Here is a 21,661-nt window from a genome sequence, read left to right as displayed (position 1 = left end):
GCTGTCAAACAAGTACTCAGAAACCTGGCTGTTGGATCATTATTGATCTATTTCCTTTTCCCAAATTCTCTTTATTTGGTTCCTTTTCAGGTTCAAGTAATCCACTACAGTAGTACCAAATGGCTGTGGAATTATTTCAGTAGTTATATATACTGTATTTTATACTTTCTTCCTTTACTGCCACCAATAGCCTCCCACCGGCCAGTACGCTCGCACAGAGTGGGCCTCCTCAGGGTGCCGTCCGCCAGACAATGTCGGCTGGCGACCCCCAGGGGGAGAGCCTTCTCTGTGACGGCGCCCACCCTCTGGAATAACCTTCCCCCGGAGTTACGTATAATAACAGACCTCCGGATTTTTCGTCGGGCCCTGAAAACTTATTTATTTCAACTAGCTGGGCTGGCTTGAGCTAAATTTTAAATTGGTTTTAAATTGGGGTTGTTTTAATTTACGGCCAGAATATCTAATTATTTTAATACTGTTTTTTAAATTTTGTATGTTTTGTTTTTACTTAGGCTGTGCACCGCCCTGAGTCCTATTTGGAGAAGGGCGGTATAGAAATTTAAACAAATAAATAAAATAAATAAATACTAAAATTTCAGTATGAAATACCTTGACATTAAAAATCTTATTCACCTGTCTAATCTTAATACAATTAAGAACACTCAATTCCAAATCACGTTTGTTCACATCCCGAGTCATAAAAGAGATTCCATTAACATCAATATTACTGAACATATGATTTAAGCAGAATAGATTTGAATTAAGTATTTTCTGAATATATGAAGCACACTGGATTTTCTTTGGTAATTTACTATTTACTACAGTTTATAAACGATCTTAATCTCAGGTTTCCAGGCAGCAATTTATTAGCAAAATGTTTGGCAAAGTTATCATAGCAGCTCACATGGAGATCTTCTGATCTGATTGTAATTCAAGAGAAAGTTGATGTCAGAAATATTGTGAAAATGTTTTTTAAAAAAAGGAATTAGTTTAAGTGTATCTCGTTTGGCGGAATTCTAACTGAAAGGGTATTTAAGGTAGCATTAGTAAAATTTAGAAAGACTGGTGCACACCAAATTTTTATTTTTCTGAAATCATAGAGAAATACATATCAGAAAGAAAGTGTATTGATTGAAGAAATATACATGTTATTACAAAAAAAGCATTTGATAAAATGAAAAGGGTTGAATTATAAAGTTTTGTACAAAAATTAAGTTGTGTTGTTGAATGCAAAAAGGGCAATATACAATGGGGGGAAAGGATATATGAATGGAAATAAGACAAAGATTTGTAATAGATCATTGATTGTTTAATGTATTAATATATTTTAGATAAATATGTAAGGAAAGCTTGTAGTCATGTCAGAGATGTATTAGCTGGCAGAGAACCCAAATGATTTGCAGCAAATGTATGATATAACAAAGAGTATGAAATTGAAAAGAATGTATCCAAGACCAAATGAAAATTATTTCAGCATTTGCATAAATGGATTTAGGAAATCAGAACCAAATCAATTAAAGATTTTAAAGATTGTTTAAAGAAGATAGGAAAAGAAGTGGAGAAATTTAAGATGTACAAATATTGATAGAAATATAGTAATATTTATAGTTGGTAACAGGGAATTCATTTATTTATTTCAATTTTGAGACTGCATGATTCCACAGCATCCCTGGATGGCTCCAATTAAAAATTGAAAGGAAACAATATAGATTTCCAGTGCAATCATGGAGATAAAAAAACTTCCTCCTCTGACCCCAATACTTCAAAGTATTACAATAAACACCAACAGAATCCAAATTCTGTTTAAAAAATTCAGCTTTACCTATTAGCTGTGGAGCTTGCAGAATGCTGAACAGGGCGCCTGAAAAGCAAAAACCAACTCTGGGTTGTTGCCATACCAAAACTGGATACCAATTGGCAAGATATAATTCTTTCAAGTCAGATTCTGGATAGTCGGAATTTTTCCCATAACTGATGTGACATTCTGTAAAGACTCAGTGAATTTGTGGTATGGCTACCAAAGGCCCAAAAAAGAAATAAGACATTTTGATTGCCTTTTCTTGGCCTGCCTGACCTCCAAGGTCATATCTATCATTTGCTCAATAATGGAAGCTTGATTTGTGCTCCAACCCCATTCTGAAGGCTCTATCATAGGTCACTTTAAAAGTGATTTTACAAATAAATAAAATATAACCATGCAATAAGTTTCTCCGACACTTCCAGATAATGCAGGGAACACAATACATAACATTAAATAAAATAGGATAAAAGCTTCCATGCTGAATAGCATAGCGGCAAATAACCTGCACTGTAAAATAGGAGCCACAGCATTGGTACTACATTGTAAACTGCAAAGTAAATGCAATGCTGAACAATTTATCATCTGGACAGGGTAAGGCAAGCTTCATGGATGGCTTAAGCAAGAACCTTCATCTGAACAGATTGATTTGTCTCAGATCCTCCCATTAAAAAAAAACAAAACCTCACAATTTTGGTTGAATAAAAAGGAAATCCCAAGCTTCTTAAGAGGAACTTAAGCTGGTTCAAATTCGTCCTAGAAAAAAATTATTCAAAATAGTACCTGCACTGTACTCCTAAACAAGGCTGTATCTTAGACATTAGTTCATACAGTAGACAGAAAGTCCACAGACAGAAGTCTTTTAAACAGGCTGCATGGTAGATAAATATGGGCTAAACACCGAGGCGAGATCAGTGTTTCTCAACTTTAGGAACTTTAAGATATGTGAATTTCAACTCCCAGAATTCCCCAGCTAGCTCCACTGGGCTAGATGGGTTTGTTAGACACCACTGTCTAAAGCTGAGCCTTAGAAAATGCATACTATGTCAACTTGTCACTGGTAAGGCTCCCTGGTTCTTTCAAGGACATTCCTTGTCTCTTTGATCCCACCTAGCCATCTTATCTTGTTACTTCCCTCAGTTCTGCCAAGCCTATTTATTTTTCCTAAAATGAAGATAGCAGTTTCAGTGGCAGCCAGATTTGCAAAAGATGCAGCAGTTGAAATATTTTTCAAGAGATTTTGCCTGCTTACACCTCTTTCAATAGGTACAATAGCCCTAATGATCCTTCCGTCTCATTTCACCAGATCTTATTTCCAACAAGCTGTTCATCTTTCTTATTATTTATATTATATAAATTATATTTATATTTCCAGTCTGCTTAACCAATGGAACCCATTAGATCATCTAATTCCCAGAATTCTTCAAGGACCTGATTTGAAATTATTCATTATATTTACTATAGAGTCAATCTCATTTTCTCTTATCTCACAAGATGGCTCCAAAGAATACTCTGTGACTTGTCAGGAAGATGGTTAACATGGAAATATCTGTCTTGGCAGCAATGTTTTGGTAGAAAGCATTTTTGATAATGGAAACTTGTAAGTCAGATTGAGAAGTAAGCACTTAGGATGTAATTGCTATAGATTGAAAGGTATCATTTTACAATAGAAAAGAAAATAAAGTTGCTGACAAAAAGATAGTAAGGCACATGAGATGAAGTACGCTACCTCCCTTTATGGAGAACAATAGATGGGACACTCTTCTGTTTACTATTCTGTCATTCCTGAAGAATCATCACCTTGATGTTAACATGGATATGTATGGCTTCGTAGTTCCAGTGATCCAAAATACGATGCTGGCAACGACACAAATCCTTAGTATATGTATAACCTTGCTGATAACATTGAAAGGGTAAGGGTGACAATAAGAGTACTTCATAATGAAGTGAAAAAAGCAAAGGTCTACAGCTGTGTAAAGGATTTCCAAGACCAATCTCAGTAGAAGACAGTTTCAAACAACTTCAAAATTGTTACTAAGAATGTACCTGGACATTTTTGGACACTTGGCAACCAGCTCACCTTTACAGCTGTTTGTAGTATCCTATGATTACATTACATGACCATGATTCGCAATGTTTTTTGCCAGATTTAATTTTCTTTCACAGTTCTTAGTAAGTCACATCCTCTAATATGAGCATCACATTCCCTTGGTAAGCTAAATTAAGTATATCTGAAATTGTGCTTGCATCCAACCCATGCTTATTCTGCACAAATTGTATAACATATTCTTATATATGCCTAAACAAGTAACATTTTCCTGGTGTTGCTATGCCTCCATGTTTTCTCTAGGCACAATATGGAGGCAATCCAATTCCGTTTTGGGATTTATATCAACTACAATTATATTCAACTGAGGGATATAGTCTCAAATAAATGCTTTTGGGATTATAGCCCAAGCCATAATATTGCACAATTTTACCCAGAAAAGGAGCCTGATAACAGAATGCTTTTGGATTTATACTGATAGAAAGTATTTTCTCTAACTTTCTAGCTTCCCCCTTTAAATTATTAAAAGTTCTTTTTTCTTTACATTCTGAACAATGTGTTGCAATGTTCCTGTTGCATCATTTCTTGGTAAATTGTCTGATCACAAATTACAAGGCCATTCTTCTTATTGTACTTTCTAAAACTCAAAAAAGAGGAAAGAAAAATGTGCTATTAATAAACTTCTGTAAAATCACTTCCTTGAGCTCTGTAGTTTCTTTTGTTAGAATATCATTTTTACATCTCGGTAATCAAAATATATGATACACACATGCTACAACCAGACGGGACTATCCATTAAACTTTTTCTATGGAACTGATATCATTTACTGTGGTATCAGTTATTGCAATACCAAAGTACTGTATTATGTTTACTGTCTTAAGAGGGTTCTTATAGATCCATCTTGCAATGTTTATATTGCCTTTGATAGTATTGTATTATTCTATTTTAAATGTCTAAACTTCCTGTTGCATATCAGTTTGCCTTTAATACTCCCATCTTCCAAATGTTGGGAGAGTGAAGATATTTTACATGTTTGGTTCCTTTGGATTGCTAGAACCTATTATCACTCCTGATATATATTTAATTTACACATTTGTACTTGAGTATAACTCTCACAGCATAGGGATCCCACCAGGGGTGGGTTCTAAATTTTTTTACTACCGGTTCTGTGGGCGTGGCTTATTTTGTGAGTGTGGCTTGGAGGTCATGTGACTAGGTGGGCGTGGCCACCTAGAGTCATTTCAGAGTCAGAGTCATTTCTGGAAGGTCCTCACACTTATGACCAGACTCATTTGTTTGCTTTTAACACTGATCAGCTGTAGGACGGCCCTTTGAAGCCCCGCGGCAAGAGTTTAAACAGTTTTTTTCCCTCTAGTCATCAGCTGGGACTCAGGAGGCAGCAATAGATTGGGGGTGGGACCAAATAAAAGGTAAGAATAACGTGGGTGGATGGGGGGGGTGGAAGGACGGGGGGGAGAACCGGTTCGGTGACGTCATATCATCACCACTACCAGCTCGGCCGAACCGGACCGAACCAGGAGGAACCCACCACTGGATCCCACCAATAGGTGACTCCAGGCTCACTGCTTTCTCATCAAATTTCTAGACCACTCCTCAAATGCTGTCAGCATCTATAGACTCTTTCTCTGTCTATTCCTTAGTATGAAACTAAGGCAAACTGGAGACTCACTGGAACAGAAAGAATACCAAAAAACCACTTAGATGTAGTGCAAAGTTCTTTGTTATCATATTGAGAAGTGAAGACTATTTATTTATTTGTTTATTAAATTTGTTTGCCATCCATCTCACCGTGAATAGGAAATGATTGATTAATAGAGTCCAAAGACTGTGGAAATAAGTGTTTTAAGCCAATAAGTAAATACCCTCAGGAAGGAAAACACAAATGACTTTGGTTTGGATGCTGTCTCAAGAAAGAAAGTGTAGTTGAAGAGCAGAATACGTGATCATGGCAGATTGCAGAAGGTAAACATGTAAGCCACAACATGGATAGACAAATCCCAGATGTGTTGGCTGGACCATGCAATTGAAAAAGCTTTCCTGAAAAGAGGCAATTGCATACAATTTCTCCATTAATACTAAGAAAACTACATAATTAAAGTCAACAAGAATTAAGGTTTTGAGGATTTGTGTATTGCACATTCTGAATACGAATTTCAATGCAATAAGCATTTCTCTATTATTTATTTATTTATTTATTTATTTATTTATTTATTTATTTACCAAAAATGTATATGCCGCCCTTCTCCCTAAGGACTCAAGTTAAAAACATACAATAATAAAAGATCAAAATGATTAAAACCCAGTTAAAATAACCACAATCAAAATAAGAAAAACCCAAGGAACAAGGTCAACCCATTTGTTGAAACAGCCAGGTCTTTAAGTCAGGTGCCATCCAAAGCTTGGTGGGTAACTCGTTCCAGAGGACAGAAGCGCCCACGGAGAACGCTCTACCCCTGGACATCGCCAGCCGACATTGTCTGGCCGACGGTACCCTGAGGAGGGCAGCCCTGTGAGATCGAACAGGATGGTGGGAGGCGGGTAGGAGATGGTCCTGCAAATACCCCGGACCTAAGCCATGTAGGGCTTTAAAGGTGAGTACTAGCACCTTGAAGCGGATCCGGAGGACCACTGGTAGCCAGTGCAGCTTGGGTAGAAGAGGGGTTACACGGGAGTAACGGGGAGCTCCTGTAACCACCCGCACGGCCGCATTCTGAACCAGTCTCCGGGTGCACCTCAAGGGCAGCCCCATGTAGTGGGAGTTGCAGTAATCCAAACGAGAAGTAATATAAAGGTTTTTTCACTGCTTATATTAAACAAAAAATAAGTTGTTAGGGTGAGCCAAAAAATTATTTCATTAAAAAACTTGTTTTCCAATTGCCTGGAATTTAAGGAAAGATTCTTTAGAAATCTTTCTAAAACAATATCGGAATCTCAATCCATTGACATCTCAAAAATCAGAGGAATGGTCTTTTAAAGACAAGTTTTAAAGGGCACAAAGAAATTTTTTAGTACAGACTATTATTATAGTGGTATCCTTTACTACCCAAATTGTTGGGGGCAATATGCTGACTCTGTAAACTGCTTAGAGAGGGCTGTAAAGCACTGTGAAGAGGTATATAAGTCTAAGTGCTATTGCTATTTATGGCTGGAGGAACAATGAAACTTTTCTTCACCATATTTGGTAGACATCAGCTAAAAGGTTTTACCTGGGAGAGGTAATATGATTGTCTTATTGAAACCAAAAAGATAACCTGGTCCTTAACCCAGACTGGTTGGTGCCCAACTATGTGTATATATTTCTTTCAACAAGTCTCTCTTCCCAAGTTGTACTTTCTCTTGTCCCTTTCCAAAATGCAACAACGAAGTCTGTGGAGTAGATCGGAAAGAAAAAGGCCAGAAAGTACGAAGCAGCAGCGCTTAAACATTGTAAATAAACCTAAAGGAGGAAGCAAAAGGCAGCGTCGCGGTAGGAAGTAGTTTTTCGCTCTTCGATTTCTGGAGAATAAATTCGGCTCAGTCACGTGTTTTGCACACACCCAAATACACAAACACAACACACACACACACAGACACACAAACAGGCTGAAAGAGAGAAATAGACAGAAGCACACATGCATACATAAAGCAAGAGAGAGAGACTAATTTGAAAAAGGGGGAAATAGGAGCCAAAGAGGACCAAGGCAAAACGTTTCGCTGAGTCCTGAGGAAAAGTTTCCACCACTCTGAAAGTCTTATGGAGGTTCTCAGAGGGCGCCACTTTGAAAGTCGCCCAAGGGAGAACCGGCGGAGACTCCCGAAGTCCTCCTGGCACGTGCGGAGCCAATAACAAACGCTTGTAGAAAAGCGAGCGTGCCTTTCTACACGCTCCCCCCCCACCCCCCCACTTCTCGGCTGCATGGGGATGTGCTATAGCCTCCGCTGCGGGGGAGACCGCCACCTGCCCATCTCTGCCTATCCCGCAGGCGGAGACGCGGCGGAGCTGCAAGCCGCCAAGAAGGAGAACAGCAAAAGCAAAGAAAAAGCGGATCGGAAACGCAGCCAAAGCATCGACAAGTCCCTCAGAGCCGAGAAGAGGGACTACAAGCAGACGCACAGGCTGCTTCTGCTAGGTGAGAGAGGGAGCGAGCCTTGCGGGGAGGCGCCGTCGGGCGTGTGTGTGGCTGCGGCAGCTGGGCGCGGGAGCCGTCGAAGGGAGCCGCCTTCCTTCGGTCTGGTATTCCATCTCTTTCTCCGTCTCTCTCGTCGTGCCATATACACACACACAAACCCTTATCCTGGGGCCCTCTTGGCCTGTTGGTTTGGGACGCCTGTCTGCGACTCGGGGCCGCCACCTGTTCGCCTTGTCTCTCCCCCCCCCGCCTTTATTTGCTTTGTAATTCAGTTTGCCCCTCCTCCCTTCTCTCCTCCTTTTTACGCCACAGAAAACAGGACTGTCACTGTGGAAAGGGAAGTTTTTCAGCGTTTCCAGCTTTTTCTGGGATCGCTATTTATATTATCAGCATTATTGTTCCTCTCCGCTCTACAGTATCTGCCTGCCTGCCTAGCTAGCTAGCCAGCCAGCCTGCCAGCCAGCCAGCTAGTTAGCCAACTAACTAAACTAAACTAAACTAAACTAAACTAAACTAAACTAAACTAAACTAAACTAAACTAAACTAAACTAAACTATCCCTCCAAACGTTTTTGCAAAGACTATGCAGAAGAAAAGGGAGGGTTCTGTTTATGTCCGAAAGTTTGGGAGCCATAAATTATGCTGTTGTTGCAAACATGACTTTTTCTCCCGCCACACCCACCAATGACCCAGATTAGTGCTTGAAAAAGCCGAGGATGATGATGAGCGCAGCCAACCTGCCTTGAGGGCCAAGTAACAGGGAAGAGAGGAATCCCCCTGGGATGCTTCCATGGGGCGCCCGGTTGGGGAAGGTACAACTTAACTATTCAATTCAAATCTTTATTGTCAGTGCACAACATATGTACAATGAGATTGGCTGAGCTCCCTCAGTGCACACACACACACCCAACACAATACAACTCACAGTGAAGACAGAAAATTCCTAACCCAATAAATCATATTCACAAAACATCCGGTCCTATTGCACCAGTGTGGACATGTTACATGGTGCGCCGGCCCTGCAGTCCATCATACTACGTAGTTATGATGTTATTTCTCATTCAAAGAACTAACTATTGTGAAAAGGATAATGGAAAGGGATGACTTGTTAGGGCTCCTCTGGAGAGCAGTTCAAATCTAGTCCCAGGATGAGCATGGCTTGAACCAAAGTGCAATCTGAGTCGCCCGAGGTCATTGGGCGGCGCACAAATTTAATGAAGCAAAATCTTGGAGGGAGAAAAAGCTTTCTCCTCTTGAAGTCCCCAGAGAGCCCCGATGTGTGTTGGCAGCCGCTTCTTCCAGATGGTGAAATTGCTTCTTATGAAAATCTTTTAATTGTTTATCTTAAAACTTTAATTAATTTAAAGCTTTAATTAATATAAAGTTTATCTTAAATTAAAATGTAAATTAAATCAAGGAGAGGAACTTTTCGCCCTCTTCCCTGCCTGGCTCTGAACTCTTCCTGTAAGTGAGGCGAGGTCTTCAAACTTGGCAGCTTTAAGAATTCTGGGAGTTGAAGTCCACAAGTCTTAAAGCTGCCAAGTTTGAAGACCTCTGAGCTAAACTATGGTTCTTCTTCCTCCTTAGTGATCAGGAAGATCTGGCTAAGAATTGATTACAGTAATTATGGAAGGCCTATTCAGGGCAGCCTTGCATTCTTCTAGTCTTTCCTGAAAATATGTGATTTATCCAACAGAAGTCAGTATGTGTAGCTGAGGGTTGAACTGCGGTGTCCTTGATGCTTTTTGAGCTTGGTTGTGCACTTCCAGATATTTCAGTACCCAACTGCTTAAAGGCTGTGGTGTGTTGTATAGAGATGGAACAATATTTAGGGATGTTCAGTAAAATAGAATCAAGATAAATCTGATGATAACAACTAAGAGATAAAAAGAGCCAGAACAACCAGGACATTTGACTAAAAATGGAGGGAGGTCTCCTCTGATATAGATAATACTGATCTATATACACCTCAGTGTTCCTTCTAGTAAGTTCCTGTGTTCCTAAAGAGTACTGAGGAGATGCCACTTCATTCGCTATCCAAAGTTTCTAGTAGCTCATATCTCAGTCAGAAATGAAATACAGAGGCATATGTCACATTTGAAGTCCATACAACATACATAAAAGATTCTATGTTCAGCTTCTGGCACGTCCAAGAAAGACTAAGTAGTTTTGTAGAATTGTGGCCAATCGTTATAGACAATACTTCAGGGCAGCACTAGGATTCCTGTAAAAAACATGGGGGCACAAATGTAGCATCCATCTATGACTCTTTAAAACAGCCATTTCCCCACCCCCCCAGCGTTGTGTAGTTATGTATTTTCCTAAGATAATGTGGCAGGTGTAGAAGACTTCACCTTTTGGAATCAAACCCAAAGCCCTAGTAGACAATAATGGCCTATATGAGCTTTTCCTATGACTTATGTTACTAGGTGTACTAATCCAAACATAAAACATACAATTCCTCTGTTGTATATCCTAATACAGCTTCAGTCGTCTTCCCTTTCGTACGATTTATATTGATATTGTTTCCTGATTGCTTATTTGTACCCTATGACTATCATTAAGTGTTGTACCTTATGATTCTTGATGAACGTATCTTTTCTTTTATGTTCACTGAGAGCATATGCACCAAGACAAATTCCTTGTGTGTCCAATCACACTTGGCCAATAAAAAATTCTATTCTATTCTATTCTATTCTATTCTATTCTATTCTATTCTATTCTATTCTATTCTATTCTATTCTATTCTATTCTAGCCTAGCCTAGCCTAGCCTAGCCTACTCTACTCTACTCTACTCTACTCTACTCTACTCTACTCTACTCTACTCTACTCTACTCTACTCTACTCTACTCTACTCTACTCTATATTCATACAGCTGCATCATGGATATAGAACTGAATCTAGTCTGAATGCCAGATTGGGACTCCACCTAAGCAGAGGGGGAGGGGGCTGATGATATCCAGGTATGGAGCTTTTGAGGGAGAAGTCCCACCCTCTAACATCATCTCATTATTTCATACTGAAGAACTAGGAACTGATACTGTTTGTCTCCTCCTGCATGCAGAAACCTTCTTCACCAATATCTTTTTTTTCCCTTCAAGGTTAAGGTTAAGGTTTAGGTTTATTAAAGGGAAAGAACTTTATTTTAGTTAAATGTTGACATGTTAGCTTCCACGATGGACAAAAGTGATGAACGTGACAGCTTTGATGTAGGCTTCTCATGGGATCATGGAACATTTCTTGTTTATTTTCAGTTGAGGCATGTTTTGCAATCTCCTGGACCAGTTCTTCTCCTGTGGTTTGGCACCAAGCCTTTCAGACAAGGCTGCTGAACAGGGATGGGTTCTACTTACCTTTACTACCGGTTTGCAACAGGGCCATGCGTGCTTCTGCACATGCGCAGAAGCTTCCTGATGATGTCAGGGTAGGTGGGCAGAGCCTCCTGCCAGTTTTACTACCAGTTTTATAGAACCAGTCCGAACCAGGGGCAACCCACCACTGCTGCTGAAGCTTGGAAAAACTGTCCATTTCCAAGTAAATGTTGTTTTTGTTCCCACCTGTCCTGAATACTTAATGGCCCCCTCTATAAAGTTCCAAGCAAGAGGCCCTAGGGAAATGAAAGGGCCTAATTTTTTTCCATTTCAATTTCACAAAAGGCGCTTCTCTTCCATTGCCCTCTGAACACACTTTAGCACTGATTCTCCTGGAAATTATATAGGGCACATGTCTTAAATATTGACTTGCTTGATAATGCCTTTCCAAGGAACTATTGTATTCTAGAAAGGCTCTCAGCAAGAAGCCAAATCTTTTTACTGGCTTTAATTTTAAGAAAAGAAAGAGGAAAGGGGATATAACTCAGAAGACTGGATACTGGAAATGAAGTCTTCCCTTTTGAATGCATTGTAGCTTTATGTTTATGCATTTTTTAAAAAAACATTCTAAATAATAAGTGGTGAATCTCTCTATTGTAAGGAGGTTAAGGATGGGTTAACTGGCTCCAAAAGAAAGAAAGGACTGGGAGATGGGGGAAAAGGGATTTATTTGTGCAGAGACAAAAATCCTTCCATTCAATCCAAAAAAGACAACTATTAGCAGAATAACCAAATAACAGAGTTGGAAGGACCTTGGAGGTCTTCTAGTCCAATTCCCTGCTCAAGCAGGAGACCCTATACAATTTCAGACAAATGGTTGTCCAATCTCTTGTTAAAAACACTGATAGACATTTGTGAAGGCAAGCCGTTTCACTGATTAATTGTTCTAACTGTCAGGAAATTTCTCCTTAGTTCTAGGTTGCTTCTCCCCTTGATTAGTTTCCATCCATTGCTTCTTGTCTTGTCTTCAGGTCCTTTGGAGAATACATTGACCCCTGCTCTTCTTTGTGACAGCCCCTTAGATATTGGAACACTGCTATCATGCCTTCCCTAGTCCTTCTTTTCATTAAACTAGACATACCCAATTCCAGCAACCGTTCTTTATATGTTTTAGCCTCCAGTCCCCTAATCATCTTGGTTGCTTTTCTCTGCACTCTTTCTAGAGTCTCAATTTCTTTTTTATATCATGGTGACCAAAACTGGATGCAATATTCTAAGTGTTATGGAACACTTGGAATATGGCATCCAGTTTTGATTGCCGCAATATAAAAAAGATGTTGAGACTCTTAAGTGGTCACTTAGAAGGGAGGCAGTGTTGTGGCACTTTCCGGGCAGCCAATTGGTAATTGTGTAGGCCTCCTTCTAATGCTCATGAATTCATAAAGCAATTGTTTCTCTGTGTTAGAATGAGGGAAGGAGTTCATGGACCTCTCCTTTGGTATCCCCTGAGTTCAGTACCCCAAATGACTGTCAATGCAAGGATTGCTTATAAAGTTACTTTTTCATCACCATCATAACCACAAACAGTTACTAAATAAGGCAGTTGCTAAGTGAGAACCACCTGTATATGAAAAGAATGCTCTGGAGAGAGAGAGAAGAGAGGAATATATAGTGGCCAGTTCTGCTAGCTGAACTATGAATTCCCAGCAGTCACCAAAGGTGTACACATAGCTAATGCATGTGAAGACTCTTGGAACAATATACAAGTATTTCTCAACTTATGGCAACAACTGAGCCCAAAATTTCTGCTACTGAGCGAGAAATTTTGAAGTGAGTTTTGCTCAATTTTATGACCTTTATGGCCACAATTATTAAGTGAATCCCTGCAGTGGTTAAATCAGTAAGACGGTGGTTAAGTGAATCTAGCTTCCTCATTGACTTTGCTTGTCAGAAGGTCACAAAAGGGATCACATGACCCTGGGACACTGCAACCGTCATAAACATGACTCAGTTACTAAGTACTCAAATTTTGATCAAATGACCATGGGTATGCTGCAATGGTCATATCACTTTTTTCCAGTGTTGTAACTTTGAATGGTCACTAAATGAACTGTTGTAAGTCAAGGATTATCTATAAAATTCTTTCCAAATTTATCACTATCTGGATTAAATTGCCATTTATGAGACTCAACCATTGTCTTTTTATCATTTGAGTCTATTCTCCTCCTTCCCATTCTATTCCTCACAGTCTCTCACAAGCTCCCTTATTTTTTGTCCTTCATGGGCAACCTGTGCTTCTTGGAACTCATGTCTAGGCAGTGCATTGGTGGAATGGAGGAACTATCTTTGTTTTTTTAGTACACACCCTCCCCTCCATTTGCAAGTAACACATTAGTAAAATATATTAAAAGTATATACTAACATAACAATTTGAATGCCCCATGAATAAAGAGTAAATTCACTTCCTTCTTTTCTCTATAACGTGTAGTATTTATCAAGAATTTACTGAGGAAAACAGGATGTCTGTACAGGCTACACTAGCATCCCAAAATAACTAAATTATGTCATTTAATCTTGTACAGACATCCATGGCAGGAACTAAACTTCCCTTCCTTTCCTTTAGAATTAGGAATGATTCATTTATTTATCTGTATCATTATATCACACCTTTCTTCTGTGAAGATCTCCAGATATTTTCCAGGCAATCGCCGATAGGAACATAGATCTGCTTCCTTGTCTTGGCACAAGGATCGCCGGCTGTTTTCAGAGCACCTGTGCCTCCACTTGTATCTCAGCATCTTAGTGCATCAGAGACCACCCAAGAACATCTTAAGGCATTGTGGCTCCATTTGGTTCTACTGGTTTTCTGTTGGATCTCTTCTTGAAACTAGTCCCTGACCCCTTCTTCCACTGAATAGTCCCCTTCTGGCTGTAAGGATGACTGAAACTCTGGCTTTTGCAGCTGCTGTCACCTGGTGGTCAAAATGCTGAACACCATCACACAACACAACACAACACAATCAGAGCACCAAGGACCACTCATTTCATCCACCATCTACAAATATTCTCCTTTACTGGCTGAACAAACAGTCTGTCAAAATACCCAAAATTGGACAAAAATTTCTTCTGGTTAGGACACAGGAATCTATTATCCAATCACAACAGGGTCATTTAAATAAGGACTTTCTGATAAGCAGTTTTGGGTAATGAAAGAAAAGGTTTGGGAAACCCTAATCTCCAGAGTCCAAAGCCTTGAAATTTACTTGCCCATACCCTGGATGACATCTGTGATGCATTTGAAAGGACTTACATTGTGGCTTTTTGGGGTTGGGAATTCCTTCCCATTGGCTGATGATTAATGGATTGGTTTTAGAAATGTATAAAGCCACCCAACAGTTCAGATAGTCCTCAACTTACTATCACAATTGAGACCCGAATTTATGTTGCTAAACAAGGCAGTTTTTAAGTGAGTTATGCCCAATTTTATGATCTTTTTTGCCATAGCTGTTAAGGGAATCACAACTGCAGTTAGTAAGTGACTCATGCAGTCATTAAGAAAGTTTGGCTGCCCCCAATGTCTTTGTTTGTCAGAAGCCAACTGGGAAGGTGTCAGATGGCAATCACATGACCCTGGGATGCTGCAATTGTGATAAATACATGCTGGCTTCCAAGCGCCCAAATTTTGAACATGTGACCATGGGGATGCTGCAACAGTTGTAAGTGCGAGGACTGATTATAAGTCACTTTTTTCAATGCCATTGTAACCGAGGACATATGTCCGTCCCACCAGAGCGGATAGGGTGAGCACACTCCCACCCTCCTACTCCTATTCCTGGCTCAGGAATTCTGGGAGTTGAAAGTCCACAGGTCGTAAAGGGGCCATAGTTGCCTACCTCTGCCTTAAACATTGCCATCTTGTGGGTCCTTGGAAGTGTGCCTTTTTCACTGTAGCTCCTATCCCAGTGATGGCGAACCTTTTCGGCACCGAGTGCCAAAAAGGGAGTGTGTGTGCGCTTGGGTGGCACCAAATGCCGAAAAGGGCCAGCTGATCACTGTGCACGCATGCATACCAGAAACCCGGAAGAGGAACACCAGGCGACGTGGCTCCGCGTGCCACTTTGGGCACACATGCCATAGGTTTTACATCACGGTCCTAGCCCATGAAACATTATCTCTGAGATCCAACAAGCCCCCATCCTTCTATCCTTCCAGAGGGTACTTAAAACTTGTTTCTTTCCCAGATATTGAGATAGGTTGAGGCTAGGGTGGGACAAGAATGTGGGTGCATCAGAAAAGTGTGGTTGTGGAGCCAGGTTTTTCTGTTTTGCTTTATTGCTGTTGGTTTTATACTGTTTTATATTGTTTTATTGGTTGTAAACTGCCCAGAGTTGTCTTAAGGTGGGCAGTTATATCAATGTTTTAAATAAATAAATTTCCCAGTGAATCTGTAGTTGAGATTGGGTATCATCAGCTATGATTCTCTTCCTCTCCTAATGTTGTGTTGTTACAACTCCTATATTAATCCCTGCAGCAAACTTCAGGTCTTCAGCAGCATTTATCTACTGCATAAATACAGATGACTACCAGATGGCAGCCAAAAGATACAAGACTCCTAAGGTTTTGCTGCCACATATTGGTTGCTAAATCAAACGGTCATTTGGTCAACTCATAATTCCAAAAAACAACAACAAAAGTTCAGTCAGACCTCAGTAAATCTGAAACTCCTGCCTATCTATGTGATATTTGCCGTTCATCTTTTTACTCCCACTATCCAAGGTGGCATGCATGCAATAAAACTAATTATCTTGCACTGATTATTCTCATTAATACAAAGGGACATGTAATTTTGTACATTGTTCCCGCCTGCCCATTTCTAACACATAGAGACTTACTCTGCAGCTCAACACTCAGCTGGAACCAGGGGGCTCCCAAAATCAATTAGCCACACATTTCTTAAATTACACCACTTCATGGATTCTGTGCACTCTTCCTACAGGCAACTTTTGAAGAGGGCAAGGAATCCGAGCAAGGCAGCATAGAAAGTTATACATTGCTGGGTTCCTAAAATAAATCTCTGTTTATTGAAGGAACATTCTGCACTTTGAGCTCAGGATACACACCCAGGATTTGGGGGACTGTAAAATTGCTTTCTTTTAGAAGGGGAGGGGGCAAAGGCTCTTGAAACTATCACAGCTCATAAACTGTAGGGTACTCATAAATAAAGGCTACATTTAGAATAGGATGGTTTAAATCAATTGCACGTTTTGTACTTAGGCAGAATGCCACATTATTCCATATACTTCAGCTCTCAATTTTATTTGGGGAAAATAGGCTGTGTTTTTCTGAAAATGGGACTCAATGCCCCACACTGTTTTTTCTCAGCCTTGTTTAATGTTTATGGAGAAAATTGTGTACTATTTTAGTGCATATTATTCCTTTCAGTTAACTTTCTCGCAACCAAATCTGTTTCACATACTATAAAGAAAAATAGGAGGACACCCTGTGTACTCTTCTGTAGGCTTCCTGCAAAAGTCAGAATATAAATAAATCAGCAAATAAGTGTTTTTACATGTGCCTTTTCTTCAGGAGCTCAAGGCAATTTAAGCATAGATTGCTTTCTTTTTATCCTTACAACATCAATGCTGATGGTATGTTAGCCTTCAGAGAGAGATGGATTATCCCAAAATCTCTCATGAAGTTTCCATGGCTGGAGTGGGCTTGAATCTGGGTCTCCATGATTGCAGTGTTTTCAACTCTGGCTTCCTTTTTTGTTTCGCCACATCTGATTTCCTTTTTAAACTAAAATGGCACCATCTCCTTGAAGCTGATGACACTGGGTTGAGAGAAATTGTAATCCAATTTCTGCTTTAGCTTGGAAACAGCTAAAGCAGAACCTACGCAATTCCAAAGAGATGATACAATTGCTCACAATCGCAAGGATTCTTGTGGCACGTTTATTAACACATTTATGATGATATAAATTTAGTGCATTAAAGCCCATTGTGCCAGATACAAATTCACAAACGTTTATGTCACAATGATTTATTTATTGGGTACCATTAGTATTTATTATCATTTATTCATTCATTCTTGTTAATGCTTTGGGGCTGTTTTCAGCAGAACTCATCCCGGCTGTGCCCAAACCACAAAACATAACCCTAGTAGCATCAGAAAGTCATTAATTCAGAAATAGCACCATAATAAAAACCTAACAGAAACAACAGAAAGCCACACACAAAAAATATAGTTTACTGAAGTGGGGTTTTGGTTAGAACTTTGAAAGAAATCTGTTGAATTTGGAACTAAGAGCCTTTAAGGCAGGAATGAGTATAGGATATCCACAAGATGCAGTCCAAAAAAATGAAGATGGCTGCCACAATGAACTTTCATATGCACATAAACAATAGATAGCACTTCAGTTGTGCCATTGTGGCTGCCATCTTCATTTTTGGGGCCAAATCTTCTGGACACTGTGAGTAAGCAACATGGTGTCTATAGGTAGTTTTCAACTTATGACCTGCTTGAAGTTATAATAGACTTAAAATGGGGGACTTACGATCCAGATCCAAAATTCTGACAGTCTCGCTCGGCCATGGTCATATGACCATGCTTTGAGCCCTTGGCAACATGGCCACATTTACAGCTGTTTGCAGTGTCCTGTGGTCACATGACTGTGTTTTACAATGGTTTTGCTGAAAACTAATACTTCTGGTTCTCAGCAAAATCACACCGTAGCGAACAGTGCAGATTCACTTAATAACCACCACAAAAAATAGGTTGTAAAATCAGGTTGGTCGCATAACTGACCTGTTTTACAACTTACGACCTATGATTATAATAGTAGAAGGGAATATAGCTCAGCGTTGTATTATAGGGTCCTTGATGCTCTCTGAGCTTGGTTTTTTTCTTGCAGAAGTTTCATTATCAAACTAGGCAACATCATGTTGGACCCCATAGTTGTGGGCAAAATTCACTTAATAACTTTCTTGCTTAACAGTAGAAGTTGTGCTGGGCTCAATTGTGGTCATAAGTTAAGAATTAGCTGTCATGTCTCATTTCTCAGGGAATGTGAAATAATCTTTCTAAAAATCCCACCATCCCCACACCAACTGTAAAATTACCTTGGAGAAACAATCTTGATTTTCCTTCTGCAAACCTTATTCTTCTGGCTGCTTTATTTCTTTTTATTAAATTGATATCTCTACTGATTTGCCCAGAATTGATATTAGGTTAACCAGACTATACTTTTCTGGATCTTCTCTGGATCTCTTTTGTAGCACTGTATGCTACAATCCTTTGAAATCTTTCCTGAAATCTTTCCATGTAAAGAAACTTTTCCCCTTCTGAAAATCCTAGTTTGTAAAATATCTTTTAACTTGTTGGTTTTTGCAACCCGGCATTTGCTAATAATATTTTTTTAAGAATAATCTTGTAGTGGAAATAAATTACTATATTTTTCCTATTAATTTTGCAAAGAAAGAAAATAATCTTATGTGATATGGTCAATTATATTAAGTAATGGGCCAATCCATTTTATATATAAATAAAAATAAATAGGTTATTGTGAGGTCATCAAAGGTTCAACTCAACTTTACTAGATTTTCACCAGTTTAGTTTCAAAATATTGGTTATGAAAGCCAGATAAACTTTTAAAGTTGGGCTATAATCCTGATTGTTCTGTAATAAAAATGTAATAAAAATCAAAGTGGCCTTGTTAGAATGAAAACAGGGTTTGGGTTGATGTGTGGGTGAAGGGTATCAATTGAAGTTGTAGTTTGGTTTTGCATAAGATGAATTCCCCGATGATCAAATGAGGTCATGACTAGCAATTGTAAGACATTTTGATTTACTCATGTTTTTTCCCCAATTTTTAATTTAAAATCAAGGAATTGACTTGGTTCCCATGAATGACCATCACAGACAAAGTATCCTAACTACATGGTTGGCTTAGATGAAATATCTTGCTCAGAGGCAACCTAATCTGATTGTGGTTTTCGAAGTATCTTTCCAGTAGTATATGATCCACCCATTTTTTTTTTTTTGAGTTTTCATGGGGATTTCTGAGCTTTCCCTCTACATGAAAAGCTGAACATTGAAATTATATTGTTTAAAACTGGTGGCTTTTTCTGTCTTCCAAAGAATTCTGGGAATTGTAGATTGATGAGGTACTGAGCATTTTCAGTTAATTAGGATAGTTTATTTAGTGTTAGTTTGTGGGTCAGTTTTAATGTTTATTTAATGTTTATTTTGAATTAGCTTATTTATTTTATTTATTATCGATTACAGGTATATTGTTTATTTAATGTTAGTTTTCATATGCTTTGTAAAACTGTAATTTAAAAAATTAGGATAGTTTATGGGAGGATGAGAAGGACTGTTTAAATAAGCTGCAGCTAGAATACAACGTTTTCACTCTGGGGTGTTTCCCCTCATCAAAGATGTAAAATGTCTTGGAGTCTGTCATGGATAATGCATTTACACAAACCTTTGGAGACATTTGCCAAGTGCAAATGAGCAATCTGGCTGAGGTTTTACATTTATAAAACAATTAAAATAAGAACCTTTTAAAGTTGCTCGGGTAGAAACCACTCTAGATGATATGCAGTCTATTGCTATTCAAGAATTATGATCTAAAATTGTTTACAGCTTTGACAAATCAATAACTCGTGCCTCTTAAATTGTGCAGAATAGGTTGTATTGGCTTCTCTGGATAGGATTATTCAGCTCCATACTAGGAATGAGGAAAATAATACATAGAAAAAAAAGCATTGTATTAACATGAGGTTCTTCACACATCTGAAGTTTCCAAAGGTGAACTGAGAAATCTGTTTTCCTCTTACAAATTCCTTGATTTCCCCCAGTGCAGATAATGACCTGGTATGTTTAATTCAAACAAAGCATCAAACGGATTTACTGTGGACATCCGTACCTAGAAGATAGGATAATTCTAGTAAGAAATGTCTTAATCATAATTTGTACTTTTAGTTTGTGGTAGTTTTTCTTTCTTTGGTTCTGGCTCTAAAGTCATCCCATGGTTAATTTCTCTGTCTGGAAGAAAAAAATGTAGATATTTCAGTCAGTTTAAGAAAGAATTTGCCTTCTCCTTTGTACTTTCATATATTGTTGAAAAGTAGGGAACATCTGCCTTCTTGTGGACACCAGAAATTATAAGGACCTACAAGAGATGGAATAAAAACCTTGCGCACGGTGGTTTCAAGCTTGTGCACCAAGCTTGTGATTCATGCTTTTGATTGTGCACCAATCACAAGTATCACAAGCTTTGCTCATTCTCTTTTGGAAAGTTTCTCCCCCCCCCCTTTTTTTTTTTTTGAGATAGGTGGCACTTGGATGAATCTTCTCCATAGTAGCCCCAGGGGTGGGTTCTACTTACGTATACTACTGGTTCGCAATGGGGCGCGCATGCGCAGAAGCGTTTTGATGATGCCGGGATGGGTGGGCAGAGCCTCCCTCCGGTTTTACTACCGGTTCTATAGAACCAGTCCGAACCAGGGGCAACCCACCACTGAGTAGCCCTTATTTCCCTGAATCTCTCAGGCATATATGCAGTTCCCTCCATATCACGATTTCTGTAAGTAACTTATAATTATATTTTTTCAGCAAGTTTTCATCCCACGTGTGACCACAGGCATATATTGTGGGTTTTTCATTTTAGAACAGAACAGAACAGAACAGAACAGAACAGAACAGAACAGAACAGCTTTATTGTCACTTTGAATGTACACTAATCGGCATACATTAAAATGAAATTACATTGCATACAGCTCTCAAAGGGTCTCCACCTCTAATATAAACACGACAAGATAAATGAATAAATAAATATAAATGAATGTATCCACATATATTGATTTGAGTTTTCATTATCATAGTTTTTTATTTTGCGTTGATGTTGTAGGGCTGGGGCACATTATAGGTACAGGTAATCTTTGGTTAAAAATGGTAATTGTGACAGGCAACTCCATTGCTAAACAATTTGGTTGTAAAATGCAATCTCATATGACTAGGTCAACTTATGGTAGCAGACCCAGTTGCAGTCATGCTCATTAAGCACTGTCACATGATCGTCATGTGTGATTTCTTGCTGGCTTCCTCATTGATTTTGCTTGTCAAAAGCTGGCAGTAAAAGTCACAAGAGGCAAACATGTGTCCATGATCATTGCAATTTTGAGCTGGTTGCCAAGTGCCCAAAGGTGATGATTCAACAGCCACAACTACAAAAAGCTGTTGTAAGTCCCACTTGTTCAGCACTGTCATAACTTTGAACACTTACTGAACAAGTGGTTGTTAACCGAGGACTACCTATATTATAAAGATAAACAATCTCCCAGGAAGCAAGATCTGGTCAATTCCACCAAA

The 21,661-nt window shown here is 39.1% G+C and overlaps 1 protein-coding gene and 1 long non-coding RNA gene across 3 annotated transcripts in view; one reads left to right on the top strand and one right to left on the bottom strand.

Annotated features, from left to right (window-relative positions):
• The first annotated feature begins 7,512 nt into the window (after positions 1–7,512).
• The window catches only part of GNAS (GNAS complex locus), a 217,705-nt gene continuing 203,556 nt past the window's right edge, over positions 7,513–21,661 (top strand). The window contains exon 1 of the mRNA XM_034433106.3: positions 7,513–7,976. Coding sequence (XP_034288997.1) covers positions 7,763–7,976 — 214 coding nt within the window. The 5' untranslated portion in view covers positions 7,513–7,762. The remainder of the gene's footprint in view (positions 7,977–21,661) is intronic.
• Positions 17,219–21,661, bottom strand: part of LOC148114501 (uncharacterized) — a 50,658-nt gene continuing 46,215 nt past the window's right edge. Inside the window, exon 2 of one of the 2 annotated variants that reach the window (XR_015732967.1) lies at positions 17,219–20,335. This is a non-coding gene — a long non-coding RNA (uncharacterized LOC148114501). The remainder of the gene's footprint in view (positions 20,336–21,661) is intronic. The other variant, XR_015732966.1, reaches the window with a different exon arrangement.

Source organism: Pantherophis guttatus, chromosome 3, assembly GCF_059756535.1.
Source record: "Pantherophis guttatus breed Tessera chromosome 3, ASM5975653v1, whole genome shotgun sequence".
Taxonomy (NCBI): domain Eukaryota; kingdom Metazoa; phylum Chordata; class Lepidosauria; order Squamata; family Colubridae; genus Pantherophis; species Pantherophis guttatus.
The sequence above is the reverse complement of the archived record's forward strand: the minus strand, read 5'-3'. Positions and strand labels throughout refer to the sequence as shown.